This window comes from Prionailurus viverrinus, chromosome C2 (genome assembly GCF_022837055.1).
Source record: "Prionailurus viverrinus isolate Anna chromosome C2, UM_Priviv_1.0, whole genome shotgun sequence".
NCBI classification, from domain to species: Eukaryota; Metazoa; Chordata; class Mammalia; order Carnivora; family Felidae; genus Prionailurus; species Prionailurus viverrinus.
The window spans coordinates 75,372,454-75,388,042 of record NC_062569.1 but is presented as its reverse complement, the minus strand read 5'-3'; the positions used below and the strand labels follow the sequence as shown (position 1 = coordinate 75,388,042).

General features: G+C 38.4%; 1 protein-coding gene across 1 annotated transcript in view; it reads left to right on the top strand.

The window, feature by feature from the left end:
- The window catches only part of MCF2L2 (MCF.2 cell line derived transforming sequence-like 2), a 272,800-nt gene that overhangs the window by 71,472 nt on the left and 185,739 nt on the right, over window positions 1-15,589 (top strand). Inside the window, exon 4 of the mRNA XM_047875619.1 lies at window positions 14,030-14,120. Coding sequence (XP_047731575.1) covers window positions 14,030-14,120 — 91 coding nt within the window. The remainder of the gene's footprint in view (window positions 1-14,029; window positions 14,121-15,589) is intronic.

Below are 15,589 nucleotides of genomic sequence, written 5' to 3'. Positions count from 1 at the left end.
TGACAGCTCAGAGCCTAGAGCCTGTTTCAGATTCTGTGTCTCCCTCTCTTTGCCCCTCCCCCACTCAGGCTCTGTCTCCCTCTGTCTCAAAAATAAATAGACATTAAAAAAAATTGAAAGTAAGGGGATGGAGAACCATCTTTCAAGCTAATGGTGGACAAAAGAAAGCCAAGTAGCAATACTTATATCAGTCAATCTAGACTTTAAAATAAAGACTGTATCAAGAGATGAAGCAGGGTATTATATCATAATTAAGGGATCTATCCACCAAGAAGACCTAACGATTGTAAACATTTATGCACCAAATGTGGAAGCACCCAAATATATAAATCAATTAATCACAAACATAAAGAAACTCATTGATAATAATACCATAATAGTAGGGGACTTCAACACCCACTCACAACAATGGACAGATCATCTAATCAAAAAATCAACAAGGAAACAATGGCTTTGAATGACACACTGAACCAGATGGACTTAACAGATATACTCAGAACATTTCATCCTGAAGCAGTGGAATATAAAGAGCACACGGAACGCTCTCCAGAATAGACCACATACTGGGACACAAATCAGCCCTCAACAAGTACAAAAAGATCGAGATCATACTGTGCATATTTTCAGACCACAATGCTATGAAATTCAAAATCAACCACAAGAAAAAATTTGGAAAGATAACAAATACTTGGAGACTAAAGAACATCCTACTAAAGAATGAATGGGCTAAGCAAGAAGTTAAAGAGGAAATTAAAAAGTACATGGAAGCCAATGACAATGATAACACCACAACCCAAAACCTCTGGGATTCAGCAAAGGCGGTCATAAGAAGGAAGTATATAGGAATCCAGGCTTTCCTTTAGGAGGAAGAAAGGTCTCAGATATGCAACCTAAACTTAAACCTTAAATACCTGAAAAAGAACAGCAAATAAAACCCAAAACCAACAGAAGACAGGAAATAATAAAGATTAGAGCAGAAATCAATGCTATCTAAACCACACACACACACAAAAAGTAGAACAGATCAATGAAACCAGAAGCTGGTTCTTTGAAAGAATTAACAAAATTGATAAACCACTAGCCAGTTTGATCAAAAAGAAAAAAGACCCAAATAAATAAAATCAAGAATGAAAGAGGAGAGATCACAACCAACACAGCAGAAATGAAAACTATAAAAAGAGAATGTTATGAGAAATTATACACTAATAAAATGGGCAATCTGGAAGAAATGAACAAATTCCTAGAAACATATAAACTACCAAAACTGAAACAGAAAGAAATAGAAAAGTTGAACAGATCCATAACCAGTAAAGAAATCGAATTAGTAATCAAAAATCTCCCAAAAATCAAGGGTCCAGGGCCTGATGGCTTTCCAGGAGAATTCTACCAAACATTTAAGGAAGAGTTAACACCTATTCTCTTGAAGCTGTTCCAAAAAATAGAAATGGAAGGAAAACTTCCAAACTCATTCTATGAAGCCAGCATTACCTTTATCCCCAAACCAGACAAAGACCCCACTAAAAAGGAGAACTATAGACCAATTTCCCTGGTGAACATGGATGCAAAAATCCTCAACAAGATATTAGCCAACCAGATCCAACAATACATTAAAAAAATTATTCTCCACAACCAGGTGAGATTTATACCTGGGATGCAGGGCTGGTTCAATATCCACAAAACAATCGATGTGCTTCATCACATCAATAAAAGAAAGGGCAAGAACCACATGATCCTCTCAATAGATGCAGAGAAAGCATTTGACAAAATATGGCATCCTTTCTTGATAAAAAAAACCCTCAAGAAAGTAGGAATAGAAAGAGCATACCTCGAGATCATAAAAGCCATATATGAAAGACCCAACGCTAGTATTATCCTCAATGGGGAAAAACTGAGAGCTTTCCCCCTAACGTCAGGAACAAGACAGGAATGTCCACTCTTGCCACTGTTATTCAACATAGTATTGGAAGTCTTAGCCTAAGCCATCAGACAACACAAATATATGAAAGGCATCCAAATCAGCCAGGAGGAGGTCCAACTTTCACTCTTCTCAGATGACATAATACTATATATGGAAAACTCAAAAGATTCCACCAAAAAAAACTACTAGAACTTATCCATGAGTTCAGCGAAGTGGCAGGATATAAAATCAATGCACAGAAAACGGTTGCATTCCTATACACCAACAATGAAGCAACAGAAAGAGAAACCAAGGAATCGATGCCATTTACAATTGCACCCAAAACTATAAAGTACCTAGGAATAAATCTAACTAAAGAGGTGAAAAATCTATACACTGAGAACTATAGAAAGCTTATGAATGAAATTGAAGAAGGCACAAAAAAATGGGAAAAGATTCCATGTTCCTGGATAGGAAGAACAAAAATTGTTAAAATGTCAATACTACCCAAAGCAATCTATGTATTCAGTGCAATCCCTATCAAAATAACACCAGAATTCTTCACAGAGCTAGAACAAACAATCCTAAAATTTGTATGGAGCCAGAAAAGACTCTGAATAGCCAAAGTAATGTTGAAAAAGAAAACCAAAGCAGGAGGCATCACAATCCCGAACTTCAAGCTATATTACAAAGCTGTAATCATCAAGACAGTATGGTACTGGCACAAAAACAGACACCTGGATCAATGGAACAGAATAGAGAACCCAGAAATGGACCCATAAACGTATGGCCAACTAATCTTTGACAAAGCAGGAAAGCTATCCAATGGAATAAAGACAGTCTCTTTAGCAAGTGGTGCTGGGAAAACTGGACAGCGACATGTAGAAGAATGAACGTGGACCACTTTCTTACACCATACACAAAAATAAACTAAAAATGGATGAAGGACCTAAATGCAAGGCAAAAAGCCATCAAAATCCTCAAGGACAAAGCAGGCAAAAACCTCTTTGACCTTGGCTGCAGCAACTTCTTATTCAACACGTCTCCAGAGGCAACAGAAACAAAAGCAAAAATGAACTATTGGGACCTCATGAAGATAAAAACTTCTGCACAGCTAGGGAAACAATCAGCAAAATTAAAAGGCAACCAATGGAATGGGAGATGATATTTGCAAACGACAGATCAGATAAAGGGTTATTATCCAAAATCTATAAATACCTTATCAAACTCAGCACCCAAAAAACAAATAATCCAGTGAGGAAATGGGCTAAAGACATGAACAGACACTTCTCTGAAGAAGACATCCAGATGGCCAACAGACACATGAAATGATGCTCAAAGTCACTCATTATCAGGGAAATACAAATCAAAACCACAGTGAGATACCACATCACACCTGTCAGAACAGCTAACATTAATAACTCAGGCAACAACAATGTTGGCAAGGATGCAGGGAAAGAGGATCTCTTTTACACTGCTGGTGGGAATGTAAGCTGGTGCAGCCACTCTGGAAAACAGTATGGAGGTTCCTCAAAAAAATTAAAAACTAGAAGTACCCTACGACCCTAGTAGCAATTGCACTACTAGGTGTTTATCCAAGGGATACAGGTATGCTGTTTCAAAGGTACACATGCACCCCAATGTTTATAGCAGCACTATTGACAATAACCAAAGTATGGAAAGAGCCCAAATGTCCATCAATGGATGAAAGGATAAAGAAGATGTCGTATGTATATATAATGCAGTATTACTCAGCAATCAAAAAGAATGAAATCTTGCCATTTTCAACTACATGGATGGAACTAGAGGGTATTATGCTAAGGGAAATTAGTCAGAGAAAGACAAATATCATGACTTCACTCATATGAGGACTTTAAGACACAGAACAGATGAACATAAGGGAAGGGAAGCAAAAATAATATAAAAACAGGGAGGTGGACAAAACATAAGAGACTCTTAAACATGGAGAACAAACAGATGGTTACTGGAGGAGGTGTGAGAGGGGGGATGGGCTAAATGGGTAAGGAGCATTAAGGAATCGACTCCTGAAATCATTGTTGTTCTATATGCTAACTAACTTGGATGCAAATTAAAAAAATAAATTAAATATAAATTAAAAAAAAAAAGAAAACACCACAGAAATTGTCAGTCCTGTTGCTGGTCTCGTGAGGCATTTCTCCTTGTCTAGGTAACCACATGCTCCCAGGTTGAAACAATTACGACATAAATCTTCAGTGTTTATACTGTACATGGAGTCACATGTATAGGGAACAGCTTTTCCTTCTTATACTGCAGTACATTTTATACTATAATGAAAGAAGAACAAATGATTCTAAATCTAAAATTGTAGCTGAATAACAAATAATCCTAAAATATGTGAGGAACCACAAAAGACCCTGAATAGCCAAAATAATGTTGAAAAAGAAAGCCAGAGTGGGAGGCATCACAATCCTGGACTTTAGCCTCTACTACACAGCTGTAATCATCAAGACAGTATGGTGTTGGCACAAAAACAGACACACAGACCAATGGAATAGAATAGAGAACTGAGAATTGGACCCACAAATGTATGGCCAACTAACCTTTGACAAAGCAGGAAAGAGTATCCGATGGAAAAAGATAGTCTCTTTAGCAAATGGTACTGGGAGAACTGGACAGCAACATGCAGAAGAATGAAACTGGACCACTTTCTTACCCCATACACAAAAATAAACTAAAAATGGATTAAAGACCTCAATGTGAGACAGGAAACCATCAAAAACCTAAAGGAGAAAATAGACAGCAACCTCTTTGACCTCAGCTATAGCAACTTCTTACTCAACACGTCTCTGAAGGCAAGGGAAATAAAAGCAGAAATGAACTATTGAGACTTCATCAAGATAAAAAGCTTCTGAATTGCAAAAGAAACAATCAACAAGACTAAAAGGCAACCAACAGAATGGGAGAAGGTATTTGTGAATGACATATCAGATAAAGGGATAGTATTCAAAATCTATAGAGAACTTACAAAACTCAATACCCGAAAAACAAATAATCCAGTGAAAAAATGGGCAGAATATATGAATAGATACTTTTCCAAAGAAGACATCCAGATGGACAACAGACACATGAAAAGATGCTCAACATCACTCATCATCAGGGAAATACAAATCAAAACCACACTGAGATACCACCTCACATCTGTTCAGAGTGGCTAAAATTAACAACTCAGGAAACAACATGCTGGTGAGGGTGTGGAGAAACAGGAATCCTCTTGCAAAGTTGTGCAGCTGCTCTGGGAAACAGTGTGGAAGTTCCTCAAAAAATTAAAAATAGAACTACCCTATGACCCAGCAATAGCACTACTAGGAATTTATCCAAAGGATACAGGAGTGCTGATTCATAGGGGCATATGTACTCCAATGTTTATAGCAGTGCTTTCAACAATAGCCAAATTATGGAAAGAGCCCAAATGTTCATCAACAGATGAATGGATAAAGAAGATGTGGTTTATATACACAATGGAATATTACTTGGAAATGAAAAAGAATGAAATCTTGCCATATGCAACGACGTGGGTGGAAATGGAGGGTATTATGCTAAGTGAAATTGGTCAGTCAGAGAAAGACAGATATCATATGTTTTCAGTCATATGTGCAACTTGAGAAACTTATGGGGGAAGTTATGGGGGAAGGGAAGGGGAAAAATAGTTTCAGAGAGGGAGGCAAACCATAACAGACTCTTAAATACAGAGAACAAACTGAGGGTTGATGGGGAGGGGGGTGGGAGAGAGGGGAAAATGGGCGATGGCCATTGAGGAGGGCACTTGTTGGGATAAGCACTGGGTGTTGTATGTAAGTGATGAATCATGGGAATCTACGCCTGAAACCAAGAGCACACTGCATACAATGTATGTTAGCTAACTTGAAAATACATTATATTTTAAAAAATAAAATAATAAAAAAAGAAAACCACTATTTTCACTTTTATCACCACTGATTAGAAAAATTGCAAACTATTTGGAAGTTGAGCAACCCTCTCTAAAATATCTGTGGACCAAAGAATAAATCAGAAAGGAAATTAGAAAACATTATCACTAAATAATAACAAAACAGTATATCAAAATGTGAGTGATATAAAGCTTTAGTTATAAACATTTTTATTAGAAGAGAGGAAGGTTTTAAATCAATGGTCTGATCTTCCACCTTGAGAAATTAAAAAAAAATAATTACAATTAAACCCAAAGAAAAGAGAAGGAAGGATATTGTGAAAGAAACCCCTCCCCCACCAAAAAGCTAAATGAAATAGAAAGCAGAAAAATAACAGAGTTCCATTTTAATTCACAGTGATCAGAAATACACCCTGTACAATTGCAGTCATTTAAAGATTTGTTGAAATTTGCTTTATGGCCTAGGATAGTGAAGTATTTTGATAAATGTCCTGTGTGTATTGGAGAAGAATGAGTGTTCTGCAGTTGTTGAATGTTGAGCTCTTCAAGGTCAAGTCTGTGTCCTTGCTGGCTTTTAGTTACTAAGACAGAAGTCTCTAACTTTATGGAACTTATCTATTTTTCTTTTAGCTTTATTAATTTCAAATTAATGTGTTTTGAAGCAATGTTACTGTATATGTACACCTTTAGGATTATGTCTTCCTGATGAACTGACACATGTTCAGTGTGAATCACATGTCTCTGCCAATACTCCTTGTGTTGAACTGGCTTTCTTATAATTAGTAATTGCATGGTACATCTTTTATCATACTTTTTCTTTCTATGACTGTTCCCATGTTTAAAGCATAATCATTCTCTTCTAATCAAGTATTTTTATTCTAACACTCTATGCCTTTTTAGTGGAGTAATAGAGACCATTTCCACCTAATGTGATTATTGAGATTGGTTGGATTTAAATCCACCATCTTGCTATTTGTACCATTTGTGGCTTGTTCTTTATTTCTCCTTGACTGCTATGTTTGCCTGCTCTGGCTACCATAACAGTTTACCATAGACTGGATGACTGAAATAACAAAATTTGTTTTCTCACAACTCTGGAGGCTAGAAGTCCAAAATCAAGGTTCTTAGGAGGGCACTAACCCTATCAACCTTTATGACCTTATTTAACCTTTATTACCTTCTTGCAGGCCCCATCTCTAATTATAGTCATATTGTGAGTTACAACTTTGTAAGAATTTTGGAAGGACACATTTAGTCTACAGCACCTGCTCTCTTTTGAATTATTCAGATATTTTCAGTATTCCATTTAATCTCCAGTAGATTAAAATCCAATCCAATAGATTGAATTTTAAGCAATGGTTTCTCTAGTGTTACAGTATGTAACTTTTTACATATGTAATGTATTTAATAATACTTAAATATTGTTTTCACTTTTAATAGGCAATAGTCTTTTGGTGAAAATAAAAAACACAGTTGATAATATTTGTCCACATATGTAATGTTTAGAATGCTCTTCATTCCTTTTGCAGATTTAGGTTACTGTGTGGGATTATTTCCTTTCAGGGACGTTCATTTACCTATTATCAGAATAAGCAACCACCACTTCAAATGAAAGCCTCTTCTAGTATCTGCTCACTATGGAAGTTTTCTTTGTCTTCAGAGTTCTCTAACATCTTTAAGGACAAATAGAAGTTTTTAATTTAGCCAGTTTGTTGTTGTTGCATCAACTGCTTTATAGACACCTATTGTCACACTGCATCCCATTAAATGTCAGTAAACCTCAGTGTTACAATCAATGTTTTGGGCAATAAAGAAAAGTAACTAAACTGAAGAGGACTCAGCATTCATGGTATAGCTCCTAACCTCTGCCCAGCCAGCTTCCATGAAGGTTTTTTTTTTTAAGTTTTTATTCAAATTCCAGAAAAGGTCACATACAGTGTAATATTGGTTTCAGGTGTACAATAGAGTGATTCAACATTTCCATACATCACCCTGTGCTCATCACAACAAGTGCCCTTCTTAATCCCCATCACCTATTTCCTGTATCTCCGTCCCCTTCTGGTAACCATCAGTGTGTTCTCTACAGTTAAGAATCTGTTTCTTGGTTTGCCTCTCTCTTTTTTTCTCCCCCTTTGCTCATTTGTCTTGTTTCTTAAATTCCACATATGAGTGAAGTCATGGTATTTGTCTTTCTCTGACTGATTTATTTCACTTAGCATTATACTCTCTAGTAAATTTTTTAAATAAGAATACACGTCTTACTAATCAGAAGCTGAAACTCCTTTTTAGGCTGTTTATTTTTCTTCCACTTTCATGCTTCCAACTTTATTCAGCCTCGAGAACATCCTTTAATGTTTCTTTTTTTTTTTTTTTAACGGTTATTTATTTTTGAGACAGGAAGAGACAGAGCATGAATGGGGAAGGGTCAGAGAGAGGGAGACACAGAATCTGAAGCAGGCTCCAGGCTCTGAGCTGTCAGCACAGAGCCCAGCGGGGCTGGAACTCACGGACCGCGAGATCATGACCTGAGCGAAGTCGGCTGCTTAACTGACTGAGCCACCCAGGCGCCCCTCCTTTAACGTTTCTTGAAGTGAATGTCTACTGGCAATAAATTCTCTCAGCTTTGGTTATTTGGAAATGTCCTTATTCCACCTTCATTTTTAAAAATGGATTTACCTAGGAATAAATCTAACCAAAGATGTAAAAGATCTGTATGCTGAAAACTATAGAAAGCTTATGAAGGTAATTGAAGAAGATATAAAGAAATGGAAAGACATTCCCTGCTCATGGACTGGAAGAATAAATATTGTCAAAATTTCAATACTACCCAAAGCCATCTACAAATTCAATGCAATCCCAATCAAAATTGCACCAGCATTCTTCTAGAAACTAGAACAAGCAATCCTAAAATTCATATGGAACCACAAAAGGCCCCGAATAGCCAAAGTAATTTTGAAGAAGAAGACCAAAGCAGGAGGCATCACAATCCCAGACTTTAGCCTCTACTACAAAGCTGTCATCATCAAGACAGCATGGTATTGGCACAAAAACAGACACATAGACCAATGGAATAGAATTGAAACCCCAGAACTAGACCCACAAACGTATGGCCAGCTCATCTTTGACAAAGCAGGAAAGAACATCCAATGGAAAAAAGACAGTCTCTTTAACAAATGGTGCTGGGAGAACTGGACAGCAACATGCAGAAGATTGAAACTAGACCACTTTCTCACACCATTCACAAAAATAAACTCAAAATGGATAAAGGACCTGAATGTGAGACAGGAAACCATCAAAACCCTAGAGGAGAAAGCAGGAAAAGACCTCTCTGACCTCAGCCGTAGCAATCTCTTACTCGACACATCCCCAAAGGCAAGGGAATTAAAAGCAAAAATGAATTACTGGGACCTTATGAAGATAAAAAGCTTCTGCACAGCAAAGGAAACAACCAACAAAACTAAAAGGCAACCAACGGAATGGGAAAAGATATTTGCCAATGACATATCGGAAAAAGGGCTAGTATCCAAAATCTATAAAGAGCTCACCAAACTCCACACCCAAAAAACAAATAACCCAGTGAAGAAATGGGCAGAAAACATGAATAGACACTTCTCTAAAGAAGACATCCGGATGGCCAACAGGCACATGAAAAGATGCTCAATGTCGCTCCTTATCAGGGAAATACAAATCAAAACCACACTCAGATACCACTTCACGCCAGTGAGAGTGGCCAAAATGAACAAATCAGGAGACTCTAGATGCCGGAGAGGATGTGGAGAAATGGGAACCCTCTTGCACTGTTGGTGGGAAAGCAAATTGGTGCAGCCACTCTGGAAAACAGTGTGGAGGTTCCTCAGAAAATTAAAAATAGACCTACCCTATGACCCAGCAATAGCACTGCTAGGAATTTATCCAAGGGATACAGGAGTGCTGATGCATAGGGGCACTTGTACCCCAATGTTCATAGCAGCACTTTCAACAATAGCCAAATTATGGAAAGAGCCTAAATGTCCATCAACTGATGAATGGATAAAGAAATTGTGGTTTATATACACAATGGAGTACTACATGGCAATGGGAAAAAACGAAATATGGCCCTTTGTAGCAACGTGGATGGAACTGGAGAGTGTGATGCTAAGTGAAATAAGCCATACAGAGAAAGACAGATACCATATGTTTTCACTCTTATGTGGATCCTGAGAAACTTAACAGAAACCCATGGGGGAGGGGAAGGAAAAAAAAAGAGGTTAGAGTGGGAGAGAGCCAAAGCATAAGAGACTCTTAAAAACTGAGAACAAACTGAGGGTTGATGGGGGTGGGAGGGAGGGGAGGGTGGGTGATGGGTATTGAGGAGGGCACCTTTTGGGATGAGCACTGGGTGTTGTATGGAAACCAATTTGACAATAAACTTCATATATTGAAAAAAAATGGATAAAGAAGATGTGGTGTAATACACACACACACACACACACACACACACACACACACAATGGAATACTACTTGGCAATGAAAAAAATGAACTCTTGCCATTTGCAACAATGTGGATGGAACTGGAGGGTATTATGCTAAATGAAATAAGTCAGTCAGAGAAAGACAGGTATCATATGTTCTCATTCACATATGGAATTTGAAAAACTTAACAGAAGACCACGGGGAAAGCGAAGGAAAAAAATAGTTAGAAACAGAGGGAAACAAACCATAAGAGATTCTTAAATTCAGAGAACAAACTGAGGGGTGATGGGGAGGGAAGAGGGGGGAGAGGATAATGGGTGCTGGGCATTGAGGAGGGCACTTGTTGGGATGAGCATTGGGTATGGTATGTAAGTGATGAATCATGGGAATCTACTCCCAAAGCCAAGAGAACACTGTATACTCTGTTAGATAACTTGACAATAAATTATATATATGAAAAAAACCCCAAACAAATAAAAAACAAAAAAATAAGATGAATTTTCAGTTGGTGTAGGATGCTAAATGGGTCGTTTTTTTCAGGTTACTCCTCTAAAGATAACATTCCATTGGATTGTAGCTTCTGTAATTTTTGTTGAAAAGTCAGTGATAATTTTTAACATTAATCTTCTGGAGTTAATATTTTTTTTTCACCAAATGCTGGGTTTCTTCTTATCTTTAATTTTTTTTTTTTTTATGAAATTTATTGACAAATTGGTTTCCATACAACACCCAGTGCTCATCCCAAAAGGTGCCCTCCTCAATACCCATCACCCACCCTCTCCTCCCTCCCACCCCCCATCAACCCTCAGTTTGTTCTCAGTTTTTAAGTCTCTTATGCTTTGGCTCTCTCCCATTCTAACCTCTTTTTTTTTTTTTTCCTTCCCCTCCCCCATGGGTTCCTGTGAAGTTTCTCAGGATCCACATAAGAGTGAAACCATATGGTATCTGTCTTTCTCTGTATGGCTTATTTCACTTAGCATCACACTCTCCAGTTCCATCCACGTTGCTACGAAAGGCCATATTTCATTTTTTCTCATTGCCACGTAATATTCCATTGTGTATATAAACCACAATTTCTTTATCCATTCATCAGTTGATGGACATTCTTATCTTTAATTTTGAGCCACTTGGCTCTGATATGCCTGGTGAAGTTTTCTTTGTATTTATTTTGCTTGGTATTAGAAGAGCTGCTTGAATCTGTGAGTTGATGCCTTTGATCAGATATGGAAAACTCTTCATTGTTATTTTTTAAAAATATTGTTTCTGTTCATGTTCTACTTCTCTTTTACGTTCTATTACATTATATTCTTTCCTCTTTTCCCCCTCTCTGTGCTTCAGTTTGAGTATTTTCAGTGATGTTTTCAGTTTCACCTATCTGTGTTGTGTTCAAGCTGCTGTTAAACAAATCCAATGAGTTCTTAATTTCAAATATTGGTGTTTTGTAATTTTTTTAATGTTTATTTATTTTTGAGAGAGAGAAGGGGGGGAGGGGCAGAGAGAGAGGCGGAGACACAGAATCCGAAGCAGGCTCCAGGCTCTGAGCTGTCAGCACAGAGCCTGATGCTGGGCTTGAACCCATGATCCACAAGATCATGACCTGAGCTGAAGTCGGACTCTTAACTGACTGAGCCACCCAGGTGCCCCTCGTGTTTTGTAATTTTAGGAATTTCATTTGATTATTATAGTTTCTGATTCTCAACTGAAATAATGCATCTTTTAATCCATTTTGTCTGTGTGTATGGATCATAATTATTTTTCTTAACATATTGATCATAATTATTTTAAAGTTGTTGTCTGCTAAAACCAGGAATATCTTTGAGTCTATAGTTCTTGACCATTTTATCTCTCAATTATTGTTTTCTTCTTGTTTTTTTGGACTTCTATTAATTTTTTAATTTACCCTGGATATTGTAGATGATATGTTGTAGAGGTGTATCTATTTACAGAGAGCACTGAGTTTCAATCTGTCAGAAAGTTAAATTACTGGTAGATCACCTTGATCTTTTTGAGGCCTGGTTTTAGGTTTTTTTGGGGGCCAGTCCATTTCTGCTTTGTCCTTACTCCTAGAGTGTAGCCTTAATCACAATTCCTATGATGTTTCATAGAGTATGGCCTTTCTAGGGTTTCAACTGAAGGCCCAGAGTGCTCATCAAATTCTGTCTATTCTTGTTGGGCCCAATGCCAATTATCTTTCTCCAGAACTATTTAAACTTTATAACTTTTCATCGGTTCTCACATGTGTAGTTGTTGTTCTCTGTCAGCCTCCTGGAATCTTGCCTGAAACAGTGGGGCCTCGGAGTTGGCCAAGCATTAAAGGAGAGCTTCCATAAAGATTTCTGGGGTTCCCTCTCTGAGACTTTCCTTCTTTGCAGCCACCCTCCTCAAGTTCTGGCTACTTTTGCTTCCATAATCGCCAGTCTCTTCCTCTTTTACACAGTGAGAACACCCCTCCTCATACTGTGTCCTGGGAAATGTTCCCAGTGGGAGAACCTGGGTCATAGTGGAACTGTGATATAACACAAGAAAACTTGTGTTTTCTTACAGTATTTGCTTAGATCTTCTGCCTTATTCACATACAGGCACTTTTTTAGGGTAAAGCTCATTGTTTACCCAATATTAAGAAGTTATTAAAGGTTTACTAGAGACCACCTACTTTTCATGTACTTGATCTCTTTTCATCACCATGACAAACACATAAGAAATAATCATAATATTAGTATAAATACAATGTATATATGCTAAGTACCAGGCATTATTTTGAGCCTTTTATGTATTTTTGTTATATATACTCATTTAATCCTCACATTGGCCATACAAATAGGTACTATTTTTGTTCTTACTTTACAAATGGGACATTTTAGAAACTATAGAGGCTAAGTAACTCTTCTCTCCATCCCCATACACAATATATAAATGCTGGAATTCAAGCTTCAAACCTAGGCAGTGTGGCTTCAGAATTTATGCTTTTAATGACTTCATTATTTATGGTGTTATTTCCATTTTACAGAGAGGGAAACTGAGTTTTAGAGAGGTTAGAGGATTTCCCCAATGTCACAGTGCTGATAAGTGGCAGCACTAGGATTTGAGCTACTAGAATCCAATCCTTTGCTCTTTCCTGTATATCATAGTTCCTTCCAAAGGAGAAAGAAGAAACATGTTTTCATTTTTGGGACTTCAGCTTAAAAGAATTTTGTGGGGACTTAGGAGGGGCCAAACAACATCCTTTGGTTCTTAGTGAAGATATAATTTGTCAGTGGATATAATTTGCTGACTGTGTATAACCGGGCATTGGAAGGGGGTTGTTTTTCCCACAGACATGCATTATTTCTGAACACCTCTAGGACTGACTCCTATGGAAGCATACTGATAGCTCCATGAATGTCAGTTTTGGGAGTTGGAAAGACAGCAGAGCTCAACCTTGAAGTCCTCAGCATACACTGGGACGTGTGATGCCTAACTGACGTGCATGTTCCTTCTGGTATGAGCACATATGCTCCTTGGGTATTTCAGACACTTGCCAACCATAAACAGAGCCCTTGAGAGAGTCTGAGATGCTAAGTGTTTCTGTTTTGTTAAGGCTGCCAGACTGAGTTAAGGAGAGGAAGTCGGTTCCTTTGTTAGGGAAAGACAATGCGTATGTTTACACATGAGCCAGGAGTGCCAGAGGCTGTAGAATGTACTACTGAGGGAGCCACCCAGAACCCATGTGTCTCACCAGGTCTCTGATACTGATCACCCTTTTTTTTTGCAGTGTGGAGGCTGCCAGCATTGGATTCGTCATTGTTATTGACCGACGAAGGGACAAGTGGAGCTCCATAAAAGCATCGTTGACACGAATAGCTGTAAATATTCATTTTGTGATGTTATTATAAAAGTAATTTAAATTGTTCAAGTATTTCATGTCAAAGTCACAGGGAAAAGGCAATTATTTTATGCAAAATTTTGGGAAGGTCTCTGTAGCAGAGGCTGTGTGTCACATCCATGTCCCCTCTGCCACCTACCTGCAGGTCACTGCAGACAATTCCTGAGCATGTCCAAAGCTTCCTGAATCTACCTTATTGATCTCTCTGGTCACCTGGAGTGCTGGAAAGTTAATGCCCCAGGAGTGAGCAACTATTGAGTTATGGGAATTGATAGATAAATACCCCAGCTCCTGCACCCCCCTGAGTGGGGCAATTCTGAGATATGTACCACATAGTATCTCAGAGGACCCAGACCTTCTTGCTCACAGCAGTGCCGCCCTTGATACATTGGCTCTCTAGTTATCATGTACTCATCTTCCCCCACTCCTTCACTATGTTTTCTGGGATCACCTCCTCAATAAACTCTATGCCCAGATCCTTGTCTTGGGATTTGCTTTGTGGGGTGAGGGGTCACCCAGTGTAAGCCAGTCTTCATTTCAGTATTCAAATTAGTTTTTCACATATTGAAAGACATGGGAAAAACCAGACAAAATACGACATGTGCTTGCTTTTGGTATGAAATTGTACAACCTTGGATGAATTTCCTTTTCCATCTAATCAGTCTGATTTTGCTCTCTCTGTGTTGCCTTTCAGCAAGTAGATGTATCCTTTCTCTCCTTAGGGACCTGAGACCAGGGAATTCAACCACATGAGCAGGCAGACACCTCAGAGCAGCCATACCAGCATTTTCACGAAAGCACGGGGTGCTTAAGGCAGTTGGGACTGGATGAAGAGGATAAGATAATAGGGTGGTAATGTGTGTGTAGAGGCTGGGATGAGAGAGGGACATTTGTAACCTCACTTAAGCCTACTTACAAAGGCAGTCACACATGCAAACATGCACATATTACAGAGTCTCAGATCTAGAGCCTTAGCCAGAAACACAAATAGTGTCTCAGCCCATTTGTCTTATTATGACATAACAAAATAAAAGCTTCTTCTGTTTATGAGCTTGCATTTCTTTTTTTTTTAATTTTTTTTTAACATTTATTTATTTTTGAGACAGAGAGAGACAGAGCATGAACAGGGGAGGGTCAGAGAGAGGGAGACACAGAATCCGAAACAGGCTCCAGGCTCTGAGCTGTCAGCACAGAGCCCGACGCGGGGCTCAAACTCACGGGCTGTGAGATCATGACCTGAGCCGAAGTCGCCCGCTTAACCGACTGAGCCACCCAGGCGCCCCTATGAGCTTGCATTTCAAAGATGGGGGAAAGGAAGACTTCCTTCACTTTGTGCACGGATTGTTTTGTTCCTTTGGTTTAGTTTGGCTACAGGATTTATTTTGTGGTCCATACTCTGAGGACTTAGACACCTGACAGTGCCCATGACTATTTTAGAGGACTGACCTC